We start from the raw sequence: 15,844 nt of genomic DNA, 5'->3' as shown, positions 1-15,844 counted from the left end.
TTTTTCCATTGAAAAGCTTTTTCTCGGCCCTAGTACTTAGCCAGTCAGCCTGGTTTTTGTGCCTACATAAATGCATGTGAATAACCCAGAATGAAGTAAGTGATTAACAAATGTTCACTGTCTTTAAAAACTTAATTTATCAAAAGCTGTTTGGAAATCCATTTCTTTGAAAATCTGAAGTGACTAAAGGGGTGTAAACTTCTCCCCACCCCCAACTCTTGATCCACACAGAAGCATATTTGTTCAAAGATTGAAACTAGGCATGCTCTCGTCCTTGCTGAAATGTATTATACCAGGCATCTTCCCCCTAAATATAAAACACTTTTGTCTGCACTGAAAGTCTGTTGAGTTAAGGAACCCCTTCCTGATTGTCTTCACAGTTGTGACCAGGAACTCCCTAGTATTTCTGCTCTATTCTTTATGATTGATTTTGATGTCCAGATTTGTCTAAACCTTGAAACTTGAACCATTGCATTTATATGTGGTTTGAAGAGAGAAAAAAAGCATATTTCTAACATGCTAGAATAAATTCTTAGCTTACTCTTGAACCAACATACACTAATAAGTCTCCCTTCTTGATGCTGATCCTCTAGCCATTTACAAGTTTCACCATTTTGTTAACCATTTTTCTTTTTTGCCAGTTGTCATTGTTGCACATTTTCAGCAATTTATATAAATTATATTGTCCTTAAAAACTTTGTTGCCAATAGAACTTCTCTGGTAGTGACTCTTTATTCAAAAAAAAAAAAAAAAAAAAAAAAAGACAGAGAAAAAGCTTTTTTTCTGATTCTAAAAAAAAAACTGGTTAATGTTTAAAAGAAGTAGTAGTCAAGGATACAGAAGTATCTAAGTAGAAAGTGAGAGTTCCAGTATGATCAACCACTCGCCCCTGTGGTAACTACTTCAGTCAGTTTGCTGTGTGTGCTTACAGTCTTTTATACATACATATATATATGTAACAAACAGAGTCACATATATAGTTCCATGAACTTTTTTCATCAACTGTAATTACTTCTTAACGTGTATTAAGTGCTGGTTCCAGATAGCCAACAATATTGGTTCCGAAGGCAGCCCCTACCTGTTTTCCTTTCCTCGCCCTTAATGGTTTACTATCAACATTTCCACCCTTCCTGCACTTCTGTTGGGGAAATTTTGCTTTTTATGACCACCCTCTGCTGCTTGTCTCATTTTCATGGAAAGCCAAGTAGAGGACAGGATGAGTGTGAGGGAGCAGCCCTAAGTGGCAGTTACTCAGCTGTGTGTGATATCTAGCCACTCTTCAACCAGAAAGTGGCTTTTCTGTGTTCACCATGCATGCTACAGATTTTCTGCACAAGTGGAAAATTATCCTTCTCTTTTATCCAGCTGTGTAGTCAGTTTGACAGTGAGTATGATTGGCACATTTAACAGCTCTCCTGCGAGATGGAATCAAGACACAAAGTGGAAGAAAGTGAAAGATTACCAAATAAAATTGAAATGTATTTATAGAACTCTGATTGTTGGAGGGCCTGGCCCAAAATTCCTAGCAGGGGTAATTTGCCTCCAAATTAGGCAAATTTGGCTCAGTGGAAGCCAGCATCTCAGAATGGGGTAATATAAGGTAGGGATGCTCCCGGCCCCTCTGGGAACCTTATATGCCCTGTTAGGCCATGGAGTGTCTCCTAGTGAGCTGCATTTACTGATGGCAGTGAATGTTTATACTTGGATGTGTTGAAGAAGAGAAAAGTTTACAAGCTCTGGAAGAACAGGGTTCCTTGTCTCTAAAAGAAACATTTAGGCTGGGCTTGGTGGCTCAGACCTGTAATCCCAGCATTTTGGGAGGCCAAGGCTGGTGGATCACTCGCTGGAGCCCAGAAGTTTGACACCAGCCTGGGCAACATGGCAAAACCCCATCTCTATTTTAAACTTTTTGAAAGAAAATAATAAAATATTTCTTTAAAAGGAAGCATTTAGATGATGTTGAAATTAGTTCCAGCTTGTGCATTGTATAGTTTTTTACATTTTCAGAAAGTCAATTTTTTTTTTTTTTTTTGAGAGAGAAGTCTCAATCTGTAGCCCAGGATGGAGTGCAATGGTGTGATCTCTGCTCACTGCAACCTCCACCTCCTCAAGCTATTCTCCTGCCTCAGCCTCCCAAGTACCTGGGATTAAAGGTACATGCCACCACGCCCAGCTAATTTTTGTATTTTTAGTAGAGATGGGGTTTTGCCATGTTGGCCAGGCTGGTCTTGAACTCCTGGCCTGAGGTGATCCGCCTTGGCCTCCCAAAGTGCTGGGATTACAGCCATGAGCCACCACATCCGGCCCAGAAAGTCAATTATAAAGAGCACAGTGTCACAAACGTGTTGGTGACAGGTTATATAAAAGAGCAGTTTTGACTGACCCAGTGAAATGGTGGAATAATGAGAAACAACATTTTTGTGTTAAAAGAAGGCTTAAAATAATCTAGTTAAATCTCCTCATTTGTCAGATGAAGATATTTGAGACCCATAGAATTTAGGGATTCATTCAGGCTAACATCAATGTATCAGCAAAGTTAGAACTAGTACTTTATGCTGATGTCAAATGAGATATTGGATGATGTGATACATGGGTTGGTTAAATAGAAAACGGAAAAAATTGATGATGTCATTTACAACTTACTTCATTAACACTATTGCCTATTAAAAAAAAAAACAGTTTCTTTATGACTGTGCAGTTCTCTCAAGCAAGAGTAAAGAGCTATCGGCATCAATTCAGCCTAGAAGTTATAGGTTACAGTACAGATAATTAAAGGCAGTTTCAACAGCAAAACTACTTTACAGTAAGAGAATCTTCTCACTGTTTTTGAATGGAAAGGAAAACCAACAAAGAAAATTACTGCTTATGATGGATTGCAGGGCAATTTAATAATTTAATTTACTTGGAACCTTTATTGCATCAGTCAGCTAACTAATCCTCTTTGTTCAGAACCAGATTATAAACTCATCTGCATTCTTACCAGTTCAAAATAAGGCCTTTTAGAGTATACCACCTCTGCAAAAAATAATATGTCTTTAGGTCTCTGACAATGCCTTTCATACTGTGTAACACAGTGTGTATGCTATGTTGGCTAACTGTACTGATTCCAGAGCTCACTGTCCAGGTTCAAGTCCTGGCACATTTTCTTAGAACTTTGGGATCATGTGAAGGTTTTATACTTCCTATGCCTCATTTTTTTCATCTGTAAAATGAGAAAATAATTCCTACCTCATGGCATTCTTGGGAGGATTATAAGAGTTAAAATATAAAGTTCTTACAGAGTACCCGATACCTAATAAACACCATAGCATAATAACTACGCATATTTTAATTACTTTAAACAAGACTAAAGAACATAGATGATGTTTTAGTCTATGGTTTCTTTTTTGCAAAAAAAACCAGACTTGTTACCCAAAGTCAGTTCACTGAAATTCAATTAATTTTTTTTTAGGAAGTTCACAGTATTTCATACTGCTTTTAAAGATTTTTGTGAGATTAAGTTGGCTGGCTGTCATTTGGTTTGCATAGCCTTTTTTTTTTTTTTTTTTTAATATATATATATCTCAGCTCACTGCAACCTGCACCTCCCAGGTTCAAGTGATTCTCCTGTCTCAGCCTCCCAAGTAGCTGGGATTACAGGCACATGCCACCACACCTGGCTAATTTTTTTTGTAGACGGAGTCTTACTCTGTCACCTAGGCTGGAGTCCAGTGGCACAATCTCCGCTCACTGCAACCTCCACCTCCTGGGTCCAAGCAATTCTCCTGCCTCAGCCTCCCAAGTGGCTAGGATTACAGGCATATGCCACGACGCCCAGCTAATTTTTGTTTTTTTAGTTGAGACAGGGTTTTACCATGTTGGCCAGGCTGGTCTTGAATTCCTGACCTCAAGTGATCCACCCGCCTTGGCCTCCCAAAGTGCTGGGATTACAGGCGTGAGCCACTGCTTCTAGCCTAATTTTTTGTATTTTAGTAGAGGTAGGATTTCACAATGTTGCCCAGGCTGGTCTCCAGCTCCTGAGCTCAGGCAGTCCAGCCACCTCGGCCTCTCGAAGTGTTAGAATTACAGGCATGAGCCACCATGCCCGGCTGGAAAGCTGATTTTTTCTTCTTTTTTTTTTTTTTTTTTTTTTTTGACAGAGTTTCACTCTGTCGCCCAGGCTGGAGTGCAGTGGCGCGATCTTGGCTCACTGCAAGCTCCGCCTCCCGGGTTCACACCAATCTCCTGCCTCAGCCTCCCGAGTAGCCGGGACTACAGGCTCCCGCCACCATGCCCGGCTAATTTTTGTATTTTTAGTAGAGATGAGGTTTCACCGTGTTAGCCAGGATGGTCTCAATCTCCTGACCTCGTAACCTGCCCGCCTCGGCCTCCCAAAGTGCTGGGATTTACAGGCGTGAGCCACTGCGCCCGGCCAGCAGATTTTTAAAGTATTAGATTTGCTGAAACCTTAGCATAATATGATTTAATCTTGTTAGTAATAAATGTAACATTCAAAATGCATATTTCAAGATTGATAACCAAGAAACTCCCAAGGACTATATACATCAGTGAAAGGAGTATTAGGAAAATTTCATTTGTTTGCTCCTGGGGTCTGTAAGGAAGCTCGTCTCCGCAAGGAGCTTGGGGCAGTGCTTTGAGAGTGTTAAGAGTCTGATGTGTATGCTCCCCTTATAGTACAGATATTTAAGCTGAGAAATCAACATAAAATGGTCTCAAAATGGTGACATTTATTGCGGACCGGCCCCAACCCATTCCTCATAGAATTCCCACAAAGCCCTACTAAAAATGAGCTCACCATGCAAACTGAAATCCACCATGAGTTAGGATGAGTAATCATAATAAGACTACCAAGAACTCCAGAAAATCGTGTAACATGGAGACTCTTAATATGTGAAAGTGATTTAAAGGCATGTATGAAGGAATGCAAACCTTTGAAAAGAATAAGATGCTGTTTTCAATAAGGAAAGAGGACTTCTAGATTTGAAAAACGTCACTGGGAAGAAAATTTCAGTATTTAACCCATCGGTTAAATAGCAGATTTGACACCACTAAAGAAAGAATTAGCAAAACGTAAGATAAATCTGAAGAAAATACCCAGAATGCACTATACATAGCAAAAAAAAAAAATATGAAAGGATAATTTAGTCACAGGGAAGGGGGAGTCAAATGAAGCATTACCACATGCATTTAATAGGCATTCCAGAAGTAGAAACTAGAAAAAGAATGGAGAAAGGCCATATTCAAAGTGATCATAGCTGACAGTATTTTTCACAGTTGTGAAAGACAAGTTCTTATGTGTTAGAAGCATAAACCAAAAGGAAAGTAAGTTATACCTGATACCCGTGCACATCTTTTTGAAAAATCAGAGCACCAACAACAAAGAGAATATTTTAATAGCAGCTTAAAACACCAGCTAGACTGACAGCAGATTTCTCCCCAGAAATCTTTGTAATTCTGTCAAATTTCGCTTCATATATTTTGAGGCTACATTGCTTGTACATAAGAGTCACAGTTATTATATATTACCAGTGAACTGTTGATCATTATGTAATAATCTTTGTCTTAAAATCTATTTCCAGGTTTTTAAAAATTTTACTTATTTTTTTTTTAGAGATGGGGTCTAGTTCTGTTGCCCATGCTGGAGTGCACTGGCATGATCACAGCACACTGTAGCCTTCAACTCTTGGGCGTGAGCAATCCTCTTGCTTCAACCTCCCAAGTAGCTGGGCTATTTCTAAATAGGTTTCTAGGTTTATTTATAAATTGTATAGATACATCCACTTTTTTTAATTTGGTGAATCATTGTCTAACGTGGTTTTTTTAAAATAAAATTTTATATCTGCACAGTTAAAAATGAATCAAATATTTTTACAAACTGTAAAAACTCTCAGTCCCCAGTTCCCAAATTTAAGAGGTAACTTTTTTGACTCTGCTAGTTACCTTTATATTTTTCAATAATATGATTATACTGTTATTTCTTGATTTTCAAGTTTTAGTTATTATGATTTTTTGTTTTTATTTTTTCTTCTGATTCTCTGAGATTTTTTTACTATGAAAACTGACTACAAGTTGAAGCTTTGATTTTTTTTTTTTTTTTTGAGATGGACTCTCACTGTGTCTCTGAGGAGGGAGCGCAGTGGTGCAATCTCAGCTCACTGCAACCTCCGCCTCCTGGGTTTAAGCTATTCTCCTGCCTCAGCCTCCTGAGTAGCTGGGATTACAGGTGCGCACCACCACGCTGGGCTAATCACTCAAGTGATCCACCTGGCTCAGCCTCCAAAATGTTAGGATTACAGGCATGAGCCACTGCATCTGGCCAAGTTGAAGCTTTGATGTTTTATAACCAAGATATGTACAACAGGATTCTGTATCTCATTCTCATGCACATGAAGACAAATGACAAATTTCTTGCACTAGATGAAAGGAATTTCAAAGAGAAAAGAAGTTAATGTAATAATATAATGCACTGTTCAGTCCCATCATTAAAGCACTGTGTTATGATTTAATTCTCATTGTTGCTGTTTTTCTCAGTGGTACATAAATAAAAGATAGATGTGTTTTAATCATATTTTAGAGTCAATGAATTATTTGACTTTTAAAATAGTTATTATTTAACAATATTTTAACCAATTTATTTGCTCACCAATCCTTCTTGTATCCCATTTCTTCTGAGTTCAACTCCCTTCTTCCTGAAATATAATCTCGAGTATACCTCCTTCAGTGATGGTGTTGAAATAGTGAATTCTTAGTTACTATTGGTCTGAAAATTTCTTAACTTTACTTCTCGACAATGATGGTGTTGGAATTATGGGGTAGCAAATTACCTTAAAACCCCAAAGATACTACTCCAATTGTCTTCTGGCATCTGTTGTGTGCCACCACACCTGGCTGATTTTTTTTATTTTTTGTACAGACAGAGTCTCACTGTGTTGTCCAGACTCGCCTCGAGCTCTTGGCCTTAAGTTATCCTCCTGCCTCGACCTCCCAATGTGCTGGGATTATAGGCATGAGCCACCATGCCTGCCCATAATAAAAGCTTTTTAATGAAAATAACAGAATGAGAAATATATACACTAAGTATAACTGATAAAATTTTTATTCAAAAAATATAAATAATGTTTATCTTAGCCATATGTAACTTTCAAAACCAGTTTCCACTTATTCTATGAAAAAAAGGCACACAGGGAAATACAGATAGTGTAGTAGTCACTCCATACCCACAGCAGATAACGTCTAATACAATATAATTGCTGTGCAAGTAGTTGTACATTGCTTTTTGTTTGTTTTTGTTTTTGCTTTTTGAGACAGAGTTTTGCTCTGTCACCCAGGCCAGTGTGCAGTGGCATGATCTCAGCTCACTGCAACCTCTGCCTCTTGGGCTCAAGTGAGTCTCCTGCCTCAGCCTCAGCCTCACAAGTAGCTGGGATTACAGGCACTCGCCACCATGCCCAGCTAATTTTTGTATCTTTAGTAGAGATGAGGTTTCACCGTATTGGTCAGGCTGGTCTTGAACTCCTGACCTCAGGTGATCTTCCCGCCTTGGCCTCCCAAAGTGCTGGGATTACAGGAGTGAGCCATCACGCCCAGGCTGCATTTTAAAATTTATATAACATTTGCTGTATTGTTTTATTATTTGTAGTTTATCTTTTCAGATATTTTTCCATTTGTAGTTGGTTGAATCGTGGGTGCAGAAGCCATGGTGGATATGGAGAGCCAACTGTAGATTGTGATCACAGAAAAACCTGTAGCTTTTTAATTAAGTAGAAGTAAAATGAACCTGAAAGCACTGCTATGTGCTTGTTAAGCTAGAAAAAAATAAAGAGTATTCTATACTTACTAGTGGATCTATCTTCCTGAAGAGCAGACCAGCAAAATGGGAACTATTTATAAAATTGTTCATTCACTTCACCTAGTCTTAGGGGATACACATGTATAAGATGTTAGTGAATGCCGCTGTAGAATATAAATTACTCCATCCAAACTTAGATGACCTCTTCAGCCCCTTAATGATTTTATAACTAATAGTAACTAGGAGCACTTACTGTGTATCAGGCAGTGTATCCATTCATTTAGTCCTCCCAGCAACTCGGCTACAAGGATAGGTTCTATTACTGCACCTTAACAGTCCAAAGTTAAGTAACTTTCCCAAAATCACACATTAACACTGAGTGCAGCCAAGATTTGAGCCGAGGCAGTCTTACCTACAAACTCCCTACTTTATATCATTGCACCAAACTACCTCTCAGAACTAAAGCCACTTATCAAATAGTTAACTTTCCTTGGTTAGGGTCATTTAATTACCTCTACATGGCTACTACTAGGGTGATAGCTGCATTTCAGTACAGATTCTAAATGGTTTTGAATATAATGCTCATGGGTTTGAGCAGTGAAACAGATCTTCTGATATATTACCAATGACATTGTAAATAAGTACAGTCTTTTTTGGAAAGCATTTTGGCAGATTGAAAAGAGCCGTAAAATACTCATCTTTTTTGACCCAGTTGGTGCTACTTCTGGGAATCATCTTAAAAAATAGTCCAGTATGGAAAAAGACTTACGCACTAAAGTGATTACCACAGCCATGCTTGTGATAGTAGAGTGACAGGAAGCATCCCTTAATGTTCAACAGTAAGGGAATGAATGACCAAACAAACCATGGTATATTTATTTAGGGCAATAAAAATTGTCATGTAACATGAGGAAAACATAGTCATCAAGAGTTGAAGCAACACACACAGCAGTGTGAATACTAAAATTACAGCTTTTCAAATATGAAAAAAGATGGAATATAAAAATGATAATCAGATTGGTGTGACTGTGAGAGGTGACAGTGTGCTGGCAGTCCTCACAGCCCTCGATCGCTCTCGGCGCCTCCTCTGCCTGGGCTCCCACTTTGGTGGCACTTGAGCCCTCCAGCCCACCACTGCACTGTGGGAGCCCCTTTCTGGGCTGGCCAAGGCCCGAGCCCACTCCCTCAGCTTGCAGGGAGGTGTAGAGGGAGAGGTGCGAGCGGGAACCGGGGCTGTGTGCGGCGCTTGCGGGCTAGCTGGAGTTCTGGGTGGGCGTGGGCTTGGCGGGCCCTGCACTCGGAGCAGCCAGCCGGCCCTGCCGGCCCGGGGCAATGAGGGACTTAGCACCCGGGCCAGCGGCAGCGGAGGGTGTACTGGGTTCCCCAGCAGTGCCAGCGCACCGGCGCTGTGCTCGATTTCTCACCGGACCTTACCTGCCTTCCCACAGGGCAGGGCTTGGGACCTGCAGCCCGCCTTGCCTGAGCCTCCCACCCGCTCCATGGGCTCCTGTGTGGCCCGAGCCTCCCCAGCGAGCACCACCCCCTGCTCCATGGCGCCCAGTCCCATTGACCACCCAAGGGCTGAGGAGTGCGAGCCCATGTGCGGGACTGGCAGGCAGCTCCACCTGCAGCCCCAGTGCAGGATCCACTGGGTGAAGCCAGCTGGGCTCCTGAGTCTGGTGGAGATGTGGAGAACCTTTATGTCTAGCTCAGGGATTGTAAATACACCAATCGGCACTGTGTATCTAGCTCAAGGTTTGTAAACACACCAATCAGCACCCTGTGTCTAGCTCAAGGTTTGTGAATGCACAAACGGACACTCTGTATCTAGCTGCTCTGGTGGGGCCTTGGAGAACCTTTATGTCTAGCTCGAGGATTGTAAATACACCAGTCGGCACTCCGTATCTAGCTCAAGGTTTGTAAACACACCAATCAGTACCCTGTGTCTAGCTCAGGGTCTGTGAATGCACCAATCGCACTCTGTATCTAGCTACTCTGGTGGGGCCTTGGAAAACCTTTATGTCTAGCTCAGGGATTGTAAACCCACCAATCAGCGCCCTGTCAAAACAGACCACTCAGCTCTACCAATCAGCAGGACGTGGGTGGGGCCAGATAAGAGAATAAAAGCAGGCTGCCCGAGCCAGCAGTGGCAACCCACTCGGGTCCCCTTCCACACTGTGGAAGCTTTGTTCTTTGGCTCTTTGCAATAAATCTTGCTACTGCTCACTCTTCGGGTCCATGCTGCTTTTATGAGCTGTAACACTCACCGTGAAGGTCTGCAGCTTCACTCCTGAAGCCAGCGAGACCACAAGCCCACCGGGAGGAACGAACAACTCCAGACGCGCCACCTTAATAGCTATAACACTCACCGCTAGGGTCCGCGGCTTCATTCTTGAAGTCAGTGAGACCAAGGACCCACCAATTCCGGACACAATTGTAGATAATTTTATTTCCATAATTACTTACTGGCTTTGTGCCTTAGTCTCATAACCCTCAGTAGATGATATGCTGCTTGGTGACAGAGGCAGAGAACTGGAATTGCACAAAGAGCATCGCTGGAGGCCACAGGGTCTGGGCCCTTTGCAAGCACCTCCTGTACAAGTGTGTGAACCTCAGGCAGCTACTCTGCTCCCGTGCGTTCAGCTGACCCACGGTGAGCAGTGCAGTTTGGGAAGCATGAGTGGGATCTTTGGAGTCAGAGGGACCTCGCTGTGTGTCTTCAGCTCTTCCCAGAAAAGCTTCTGAAACTGGGTAGAGCTCAACCTTCTCCATACAAATAAGGCAAATGAGCTCAGGGCCTGGCACCTTTCGTCAGTGCGCTGAAAATATTTGTTCCATTCGGTGGTAGCCGTTAGAAAACATTCCTAACTTTTCTTTGGCCTTTGGCCTGTAAGGACAGTAACAAATGTAAAGTCTTTCAGCGAACTTTCTTTGATGAAATCTTTTGAGCATCAGCTTTTAAAAATTTTACATATTCTTCTGTTTTCTGGTGTACCTTATCCTTCGTAATTTAGAATTAAGGAGGAAGACAAAAAATATTTTGTCATTCAATGTGGCTGGCTAAATTGTCTGTTTTGTTTTAATCACTTTTTTTTCTGATTATAAAAATGTAGTAAAAGCTCGTTGCTGAACTTCTGGAAAATAGAGAAAGCTGAAAGAAGAAAATTGGACAATAATCTTCCCACTCAGAAATAACTGTTACATGCATCTGATTTTATTTTCTTCGATGCTTTTCTGAATATCTGATTTTTTCTTATTTTTGAAAGGAGAAATATAGGAAAGCTTTTCCTGGAACATTTGCTATATTTGGAGCAAGTTTAACATGATGCTTTGTGTTCATTTTGAGATAGCTTATCTTTAACAAATAGTTCTTAGATGGGGATAAAGACCAAGTAGCAATAGGGAACCAGATGGAGGGTGGGGATAGGAATATCTCTGTCTTAATTAGGAGGAAAACATTTTCTGTAATCCTGATACCTATCCAAGAGGAACTTACATAAAGTGTAATTACCAAAATCATGGATCCTAGACTTCTTCAGGACAATTGCAGTTTTAAATAATTTGTATTGTTTTTGTCGTAAGTGCCTTGTATCTTTTCAGACCATGAGCTGTAAATTTTGGTTTGGTAAAATATAATCATCATACATAAACTTGGAATGAAGAAGCAGCTTGCAAAATACAACTTCTTGGCTCTTGGCCTGACCATTTTTAGAACATGCAGTTTTCAAAAAATTATCAGTCCCTGTAATGTCCTCTGGAGAAAAGTGGAAAATTCATCCACTGTAAAGATAGAACCAACAGAGCAACAAATACCTGGAAAGACTTAGCCTAAGTGACTGAGGCCATATGGGGCTGGGCATTGATGGAGCTTCACTCTCACTCATGCTGTCCTTGTGCTTAAATCAGGAGAGGGTTGGGCGCCATGGCTCATGCCTATAACCCCAGCACTTTGGGAGGCTGAGGATGCGGGCGGATCACTTGAGGTTAGGAGTTCGTGACCAGCCTGGCCAACATGGTGAAACCCCATCTCTACTAAAAATATGAAACAATTAGCCAGGCATGGTGGCAGACACCTGTAATCCCAGCTACTTGGGAGGCTGAGGCAGGAGAATCGCTTGAACCAGGGAGGCGGAGGTTGCAGTGAGCTGAGATCACACCACTGCACTCCAGCCTAGGCAACAGAGTGAGACTCCGTCTCAAGGGAAAAAACAAAGGAGAGAATGGACTTGCTAGTGGATTCAGCACACTGTTCCCTTCGTTTTCTGGGCTCTGTTGCTCAAGGGAGGGCTTTAAAAGTTGGGGAAAGGGTCGTCTTCAGAGCAGCAATAGAATTATTAAAGGTGGCAGAGCATGTCCCATATAGATAATTTTCAGTGTGGCAGATCTGTCACTGCCACAACATTGAGGAGAACGTAAGAAATGTTTCGGGTCAGTGTGTTGTGTTCACTCTCCTTTGAAGACACCATTGTGGCTTGTGCCCCTTTGACTTCTGAGCTCTGCCGCCACAGGCAAGAGATTCCTACTTGTCTGGAAGTAGGTTCCCACACTCCTGCTTAGTGTCTGCACATCAGGGAAGTCACTTGTCCTTTTGAGTCATTTCTTCTGACAAGACTGAGCATAAACCTTTACTCATGCTTGTTAGCCTTTCTAACCAGTTCCTCTTTGAGGAAGGTCACTTGTTTACAAGGGGAGAAAACCAAACCTAGAGCACAGTTTGAGTGTCCAGCTTAGAGTTTCATTGACATCCACAGCTTTAGACAGTACTTACATACAAAGGGGAAAATGATAATTCACCAGTGTCTTGTGAGAATGGAATGAATAACCATAGCCTTGAAACCTTCTATTTTGAATAACTGTGGCCCATGTAAAACCGGGCTTGCCTTGGCACCCTGTGAAAAGACAGACGAGTGTGATCTGAGACTTTTGAGTATTTTGAACAGCTAAGGAAAGTAGTCCCCAAGCAGTAAAAGGGCGGAAACCACATAGAAAGTTAGCTGAACTTAACACGCTGGTCTTATGAGAGAAGATTGTCAGTGTTATTTAATTCACTTTACTTTGTAGGATTCTTCTGTAATTGATTACTGATCAAAGTGATTTAATTTTTTTCAGTATTGCCTGTCAGGGCACCCAACCTTACCATGCAATGTGCTCAAATTCAAATCAACCACCATTATGTTGGACTGCGGACTGGACATGACTTCTACTCTCAATTTCCTTCCTTTGCCACTTGTTCAAAGGTATGTGCTGGTGCAGCCAAAGACAAAATGAGCTTTAAGTTTGCTGAAAAATAATACCATTAGAATGAAGGTTACTAGTACCTAGTATATTGTTGTAAGTTTGCTTTGTTCCCTTGAAAATGTTCTTTATCAAAATAATTTCCTTTGGCTGAGCTGATGGAAAGTGTTCTATTGATTTATTGATTGGCTTCTTTATTATAACTTCTTCTGAGCTTCTGTAAAATGTTCCTGCAACTGCTCAGTACAACTGAGGTCATGTATATTTCATCTTTCTTGCTAATTCACATAAGAGCTGGTAAATGGTCAACTGATGAGCCCAAGAATTGAATTTTAGAATTATTTAGCAGTCTTGGCAGAGACTTAACAGCATAGAGTCTGACATTTCTTTTTGATAGGCATCTGTGCATTATTTTCATACTAAGTCAACTTTAGATTTAGAACCACATATGTAGCCCAAGTTCATATCTTAAATGAGACAGATTGCCTCAGACCTACAATAGCACTGTTTATGCTTAACTAAGACTTTGCCTTAGGAAATTGGTTTCCCAGCATACTACTATTTAGAAACAGTTTATAAAAGAAGTGGCTACCTTGTTGAAGCAAATATACTTACAGTAGCAAAAAGTGACACCACATACAAGATAGGATATGGAAAAGCTATCTAAAGCAGATTTAAGAGCTCAAAAGCATAGTAAGCTGGGTAAGCTTTCTAGTTTTTCTCAGTCATTCCTGAAGACATCACTGAGTACAGTGATTATTCACAGTGATAACCCGATGAACCATCTAGAAAAATTATCATCAACTATTGATTTTTCTGAGATAAGGGGTACAGTAAGGTGGTGTGAGGATAAGGTCAGAGGTAATTCCAGATTACATTTTATGCAAAGCAGATGGAATTCACTTATAATTACACCCAGCATTTAGAGATACATGTGCCACCCACAGATATTGCCCAAAAACTGGATTGGGAGGAGCTTGTTTACATGACAATTGGTTATTTCCTAATAAAATAGCCTGATATTATTGTCTTTTTCCCCCAGAGAGCAAAATGTTTGTTTGTTTGATGTTTATTAAAAATCTGCACTGTTCTGGACCAGAGGATTTAGAGATGAACAGAATAACCTACTTTCCTTCATGGAACTTAGTCTATCAGGGAGAAAGACATCACACGATGAAGATTTAATTACACTTGTGATTAGAAAACAAGTATATATATGTTTAGGATAATTACTTTAAAAATAAAATCTAAGATATGATGAGAGATTCCAAGAGGGACCCCAACCTGCTCTGTGGGGTCATGAATTTCCTGGGTGATGAGAACTGGACAAGGGCAGACAATCCCAGCTGCATGTTTTCCCCTTCCTGTTCACTCTCACCCTTACCCAGTTCTGCTGTTCTCATGGTCCTGGCTCAGCACTGGAATTCTCTTTCCCTCTCTTCCCCTTCCCCTTCCCATTCTTTCACTGTCAGAGGGAAGTTCTACTAGGAGAATGGTTAGCTATCCATACGGTTTCTTAACAAAAGATGTCTCCTTTTGCTCAGACCGGGACACAGTTGCCTAAAATGGTATTCCTGACCCCTTCTATCCCCTTAGCTGCTTTATTTGTCTTCGTAGAACTTATTACATTATAAGTACATATTTATTTATTGTCTTTCTTCTCCACTACATGTAAGTTTCATAAAGGCAGGGAATTTGGTTCTCCATTGTATCCCCACTGCCTGGAACTATTCTTGGCATGTGGTAGCTACTCAGTAAGTATTTGCTGTATAAATGAATTGCTTTATCTTCTCTGGATTCTGTACTAATCACTTTTTCAGAGTCCTTTTACTATTATAATTAACTAATTAATTAAATTATTATATCTTTGCTTTGTCTTGGACTTTTCCATCTTGATTGTCATTTAATTATAATCGTTCACTTTTAACTTAAAATTTAAAAATCAATTTTTGACCTTCTCTCAACTCCTTTTTCCCCTTCAGCATTTCTAAACCCTGTCCAGTCTTCACTCTGCCCACACCACTCCACTAGAACTTCTCAGGTCCCACATGACCTCCATGTTATTAGATGTGATGGGCATTTGTCAGTCCTCATCTTATTTGACCATTCAGCAGCACTGACCTCCATGATAATGCGTTCCTGGTTTTCCTCTTACCTCTGTGACCCTTCTTTCTCTGTATACTTTGGAGATGTGTTTTCCTATAATTGGCCATCATGTATTGACATCTTCAGTGTTCATTGCTTGGCCATCATATTCTCCACTAAGGGCGTTTAATAAATGCTCAGCACTATTCATAATAGCAAAGACATGGAACCAACTTAAGTGCCTCTCAGCAGTGGACTGGGTAAAGAAAATGTGGTACATATACACCATGGAATACTACACAGCCATAAAAAAAGAATGAAATCATGCCCTTTGCAGTGACATGGATGCAACTGGAGGCCATTATTCTTGGTGAATTAACACAAGAATAGAAAACCAAATACTGCATGTTCTCATTTGTAAGTGGGAGCTAAACATTGGGTTCACATGGACATAAAGATGGCAACAATAGACACTGGGGACTACTAGAAGGGCTAGATAGGGAGGGGCCAAGGATTGAAAAACTAACTCTTGGCTACTATGCTCACTACCTGGGCAACAGGATCAGTTATACCCCAAACTTCAGCATAATGAAATATAACCAGGTAACAAACCTGCACATGTACCCTATGAATCTAAATACAAGTTGAAATTATAAAAAGTAAATTGCTCAGAGCTGCAATAACCATCCAAACAGCAACTTACAAATGTGTATCTTTAGTTAGTAACTCTTTTCC

At 40.6% G+C, this 15,844-nt stretch overlaps 1 protein-coding gene across 2 annotated transcripts in view; it reads left to right on the top strand.

Moving 5' to 3' along the window:
• INTS9 (integrator complex subunit 9) overlaps nt 1-15,844 on the top strand; it is a 117,277-nt gene that overhangs the window by 17,270 nt on the left and 84,163 nt on the right. For both annotated transcript variants that reach the window (XM_055295849.2, XM_055295850.2), the window contains exon 2: nt 12,899-13,026. In XM_055295849.2, coding sequence (XP_055151824.1) covers nt 12,899-13,026 — 128 coding nt within the window. The remainder of the gene's footprint in view (nt 1-12,898; nt 13,027-15,844) is intronic.

This window comes from Symphalangus syndactylus, chromosome 10 (genome assembly GCF_028878055.3).
Source record: "Symphalangus syndactylus isolate Jambi chromosome 10, NHGRI_mSymSyn1-v2.1_pri, whole genome shotgun sequence".
Classification (NCBI taxonomy): Eukaryota; Metazoa; Chordata; class Mammalia; order Primates; family Hylobatidae; genus Symphalangus; species Symphalangus syndactylus.
This window is presented reverse-complemented; position numbering and strand designations above follow the sequence as displayed.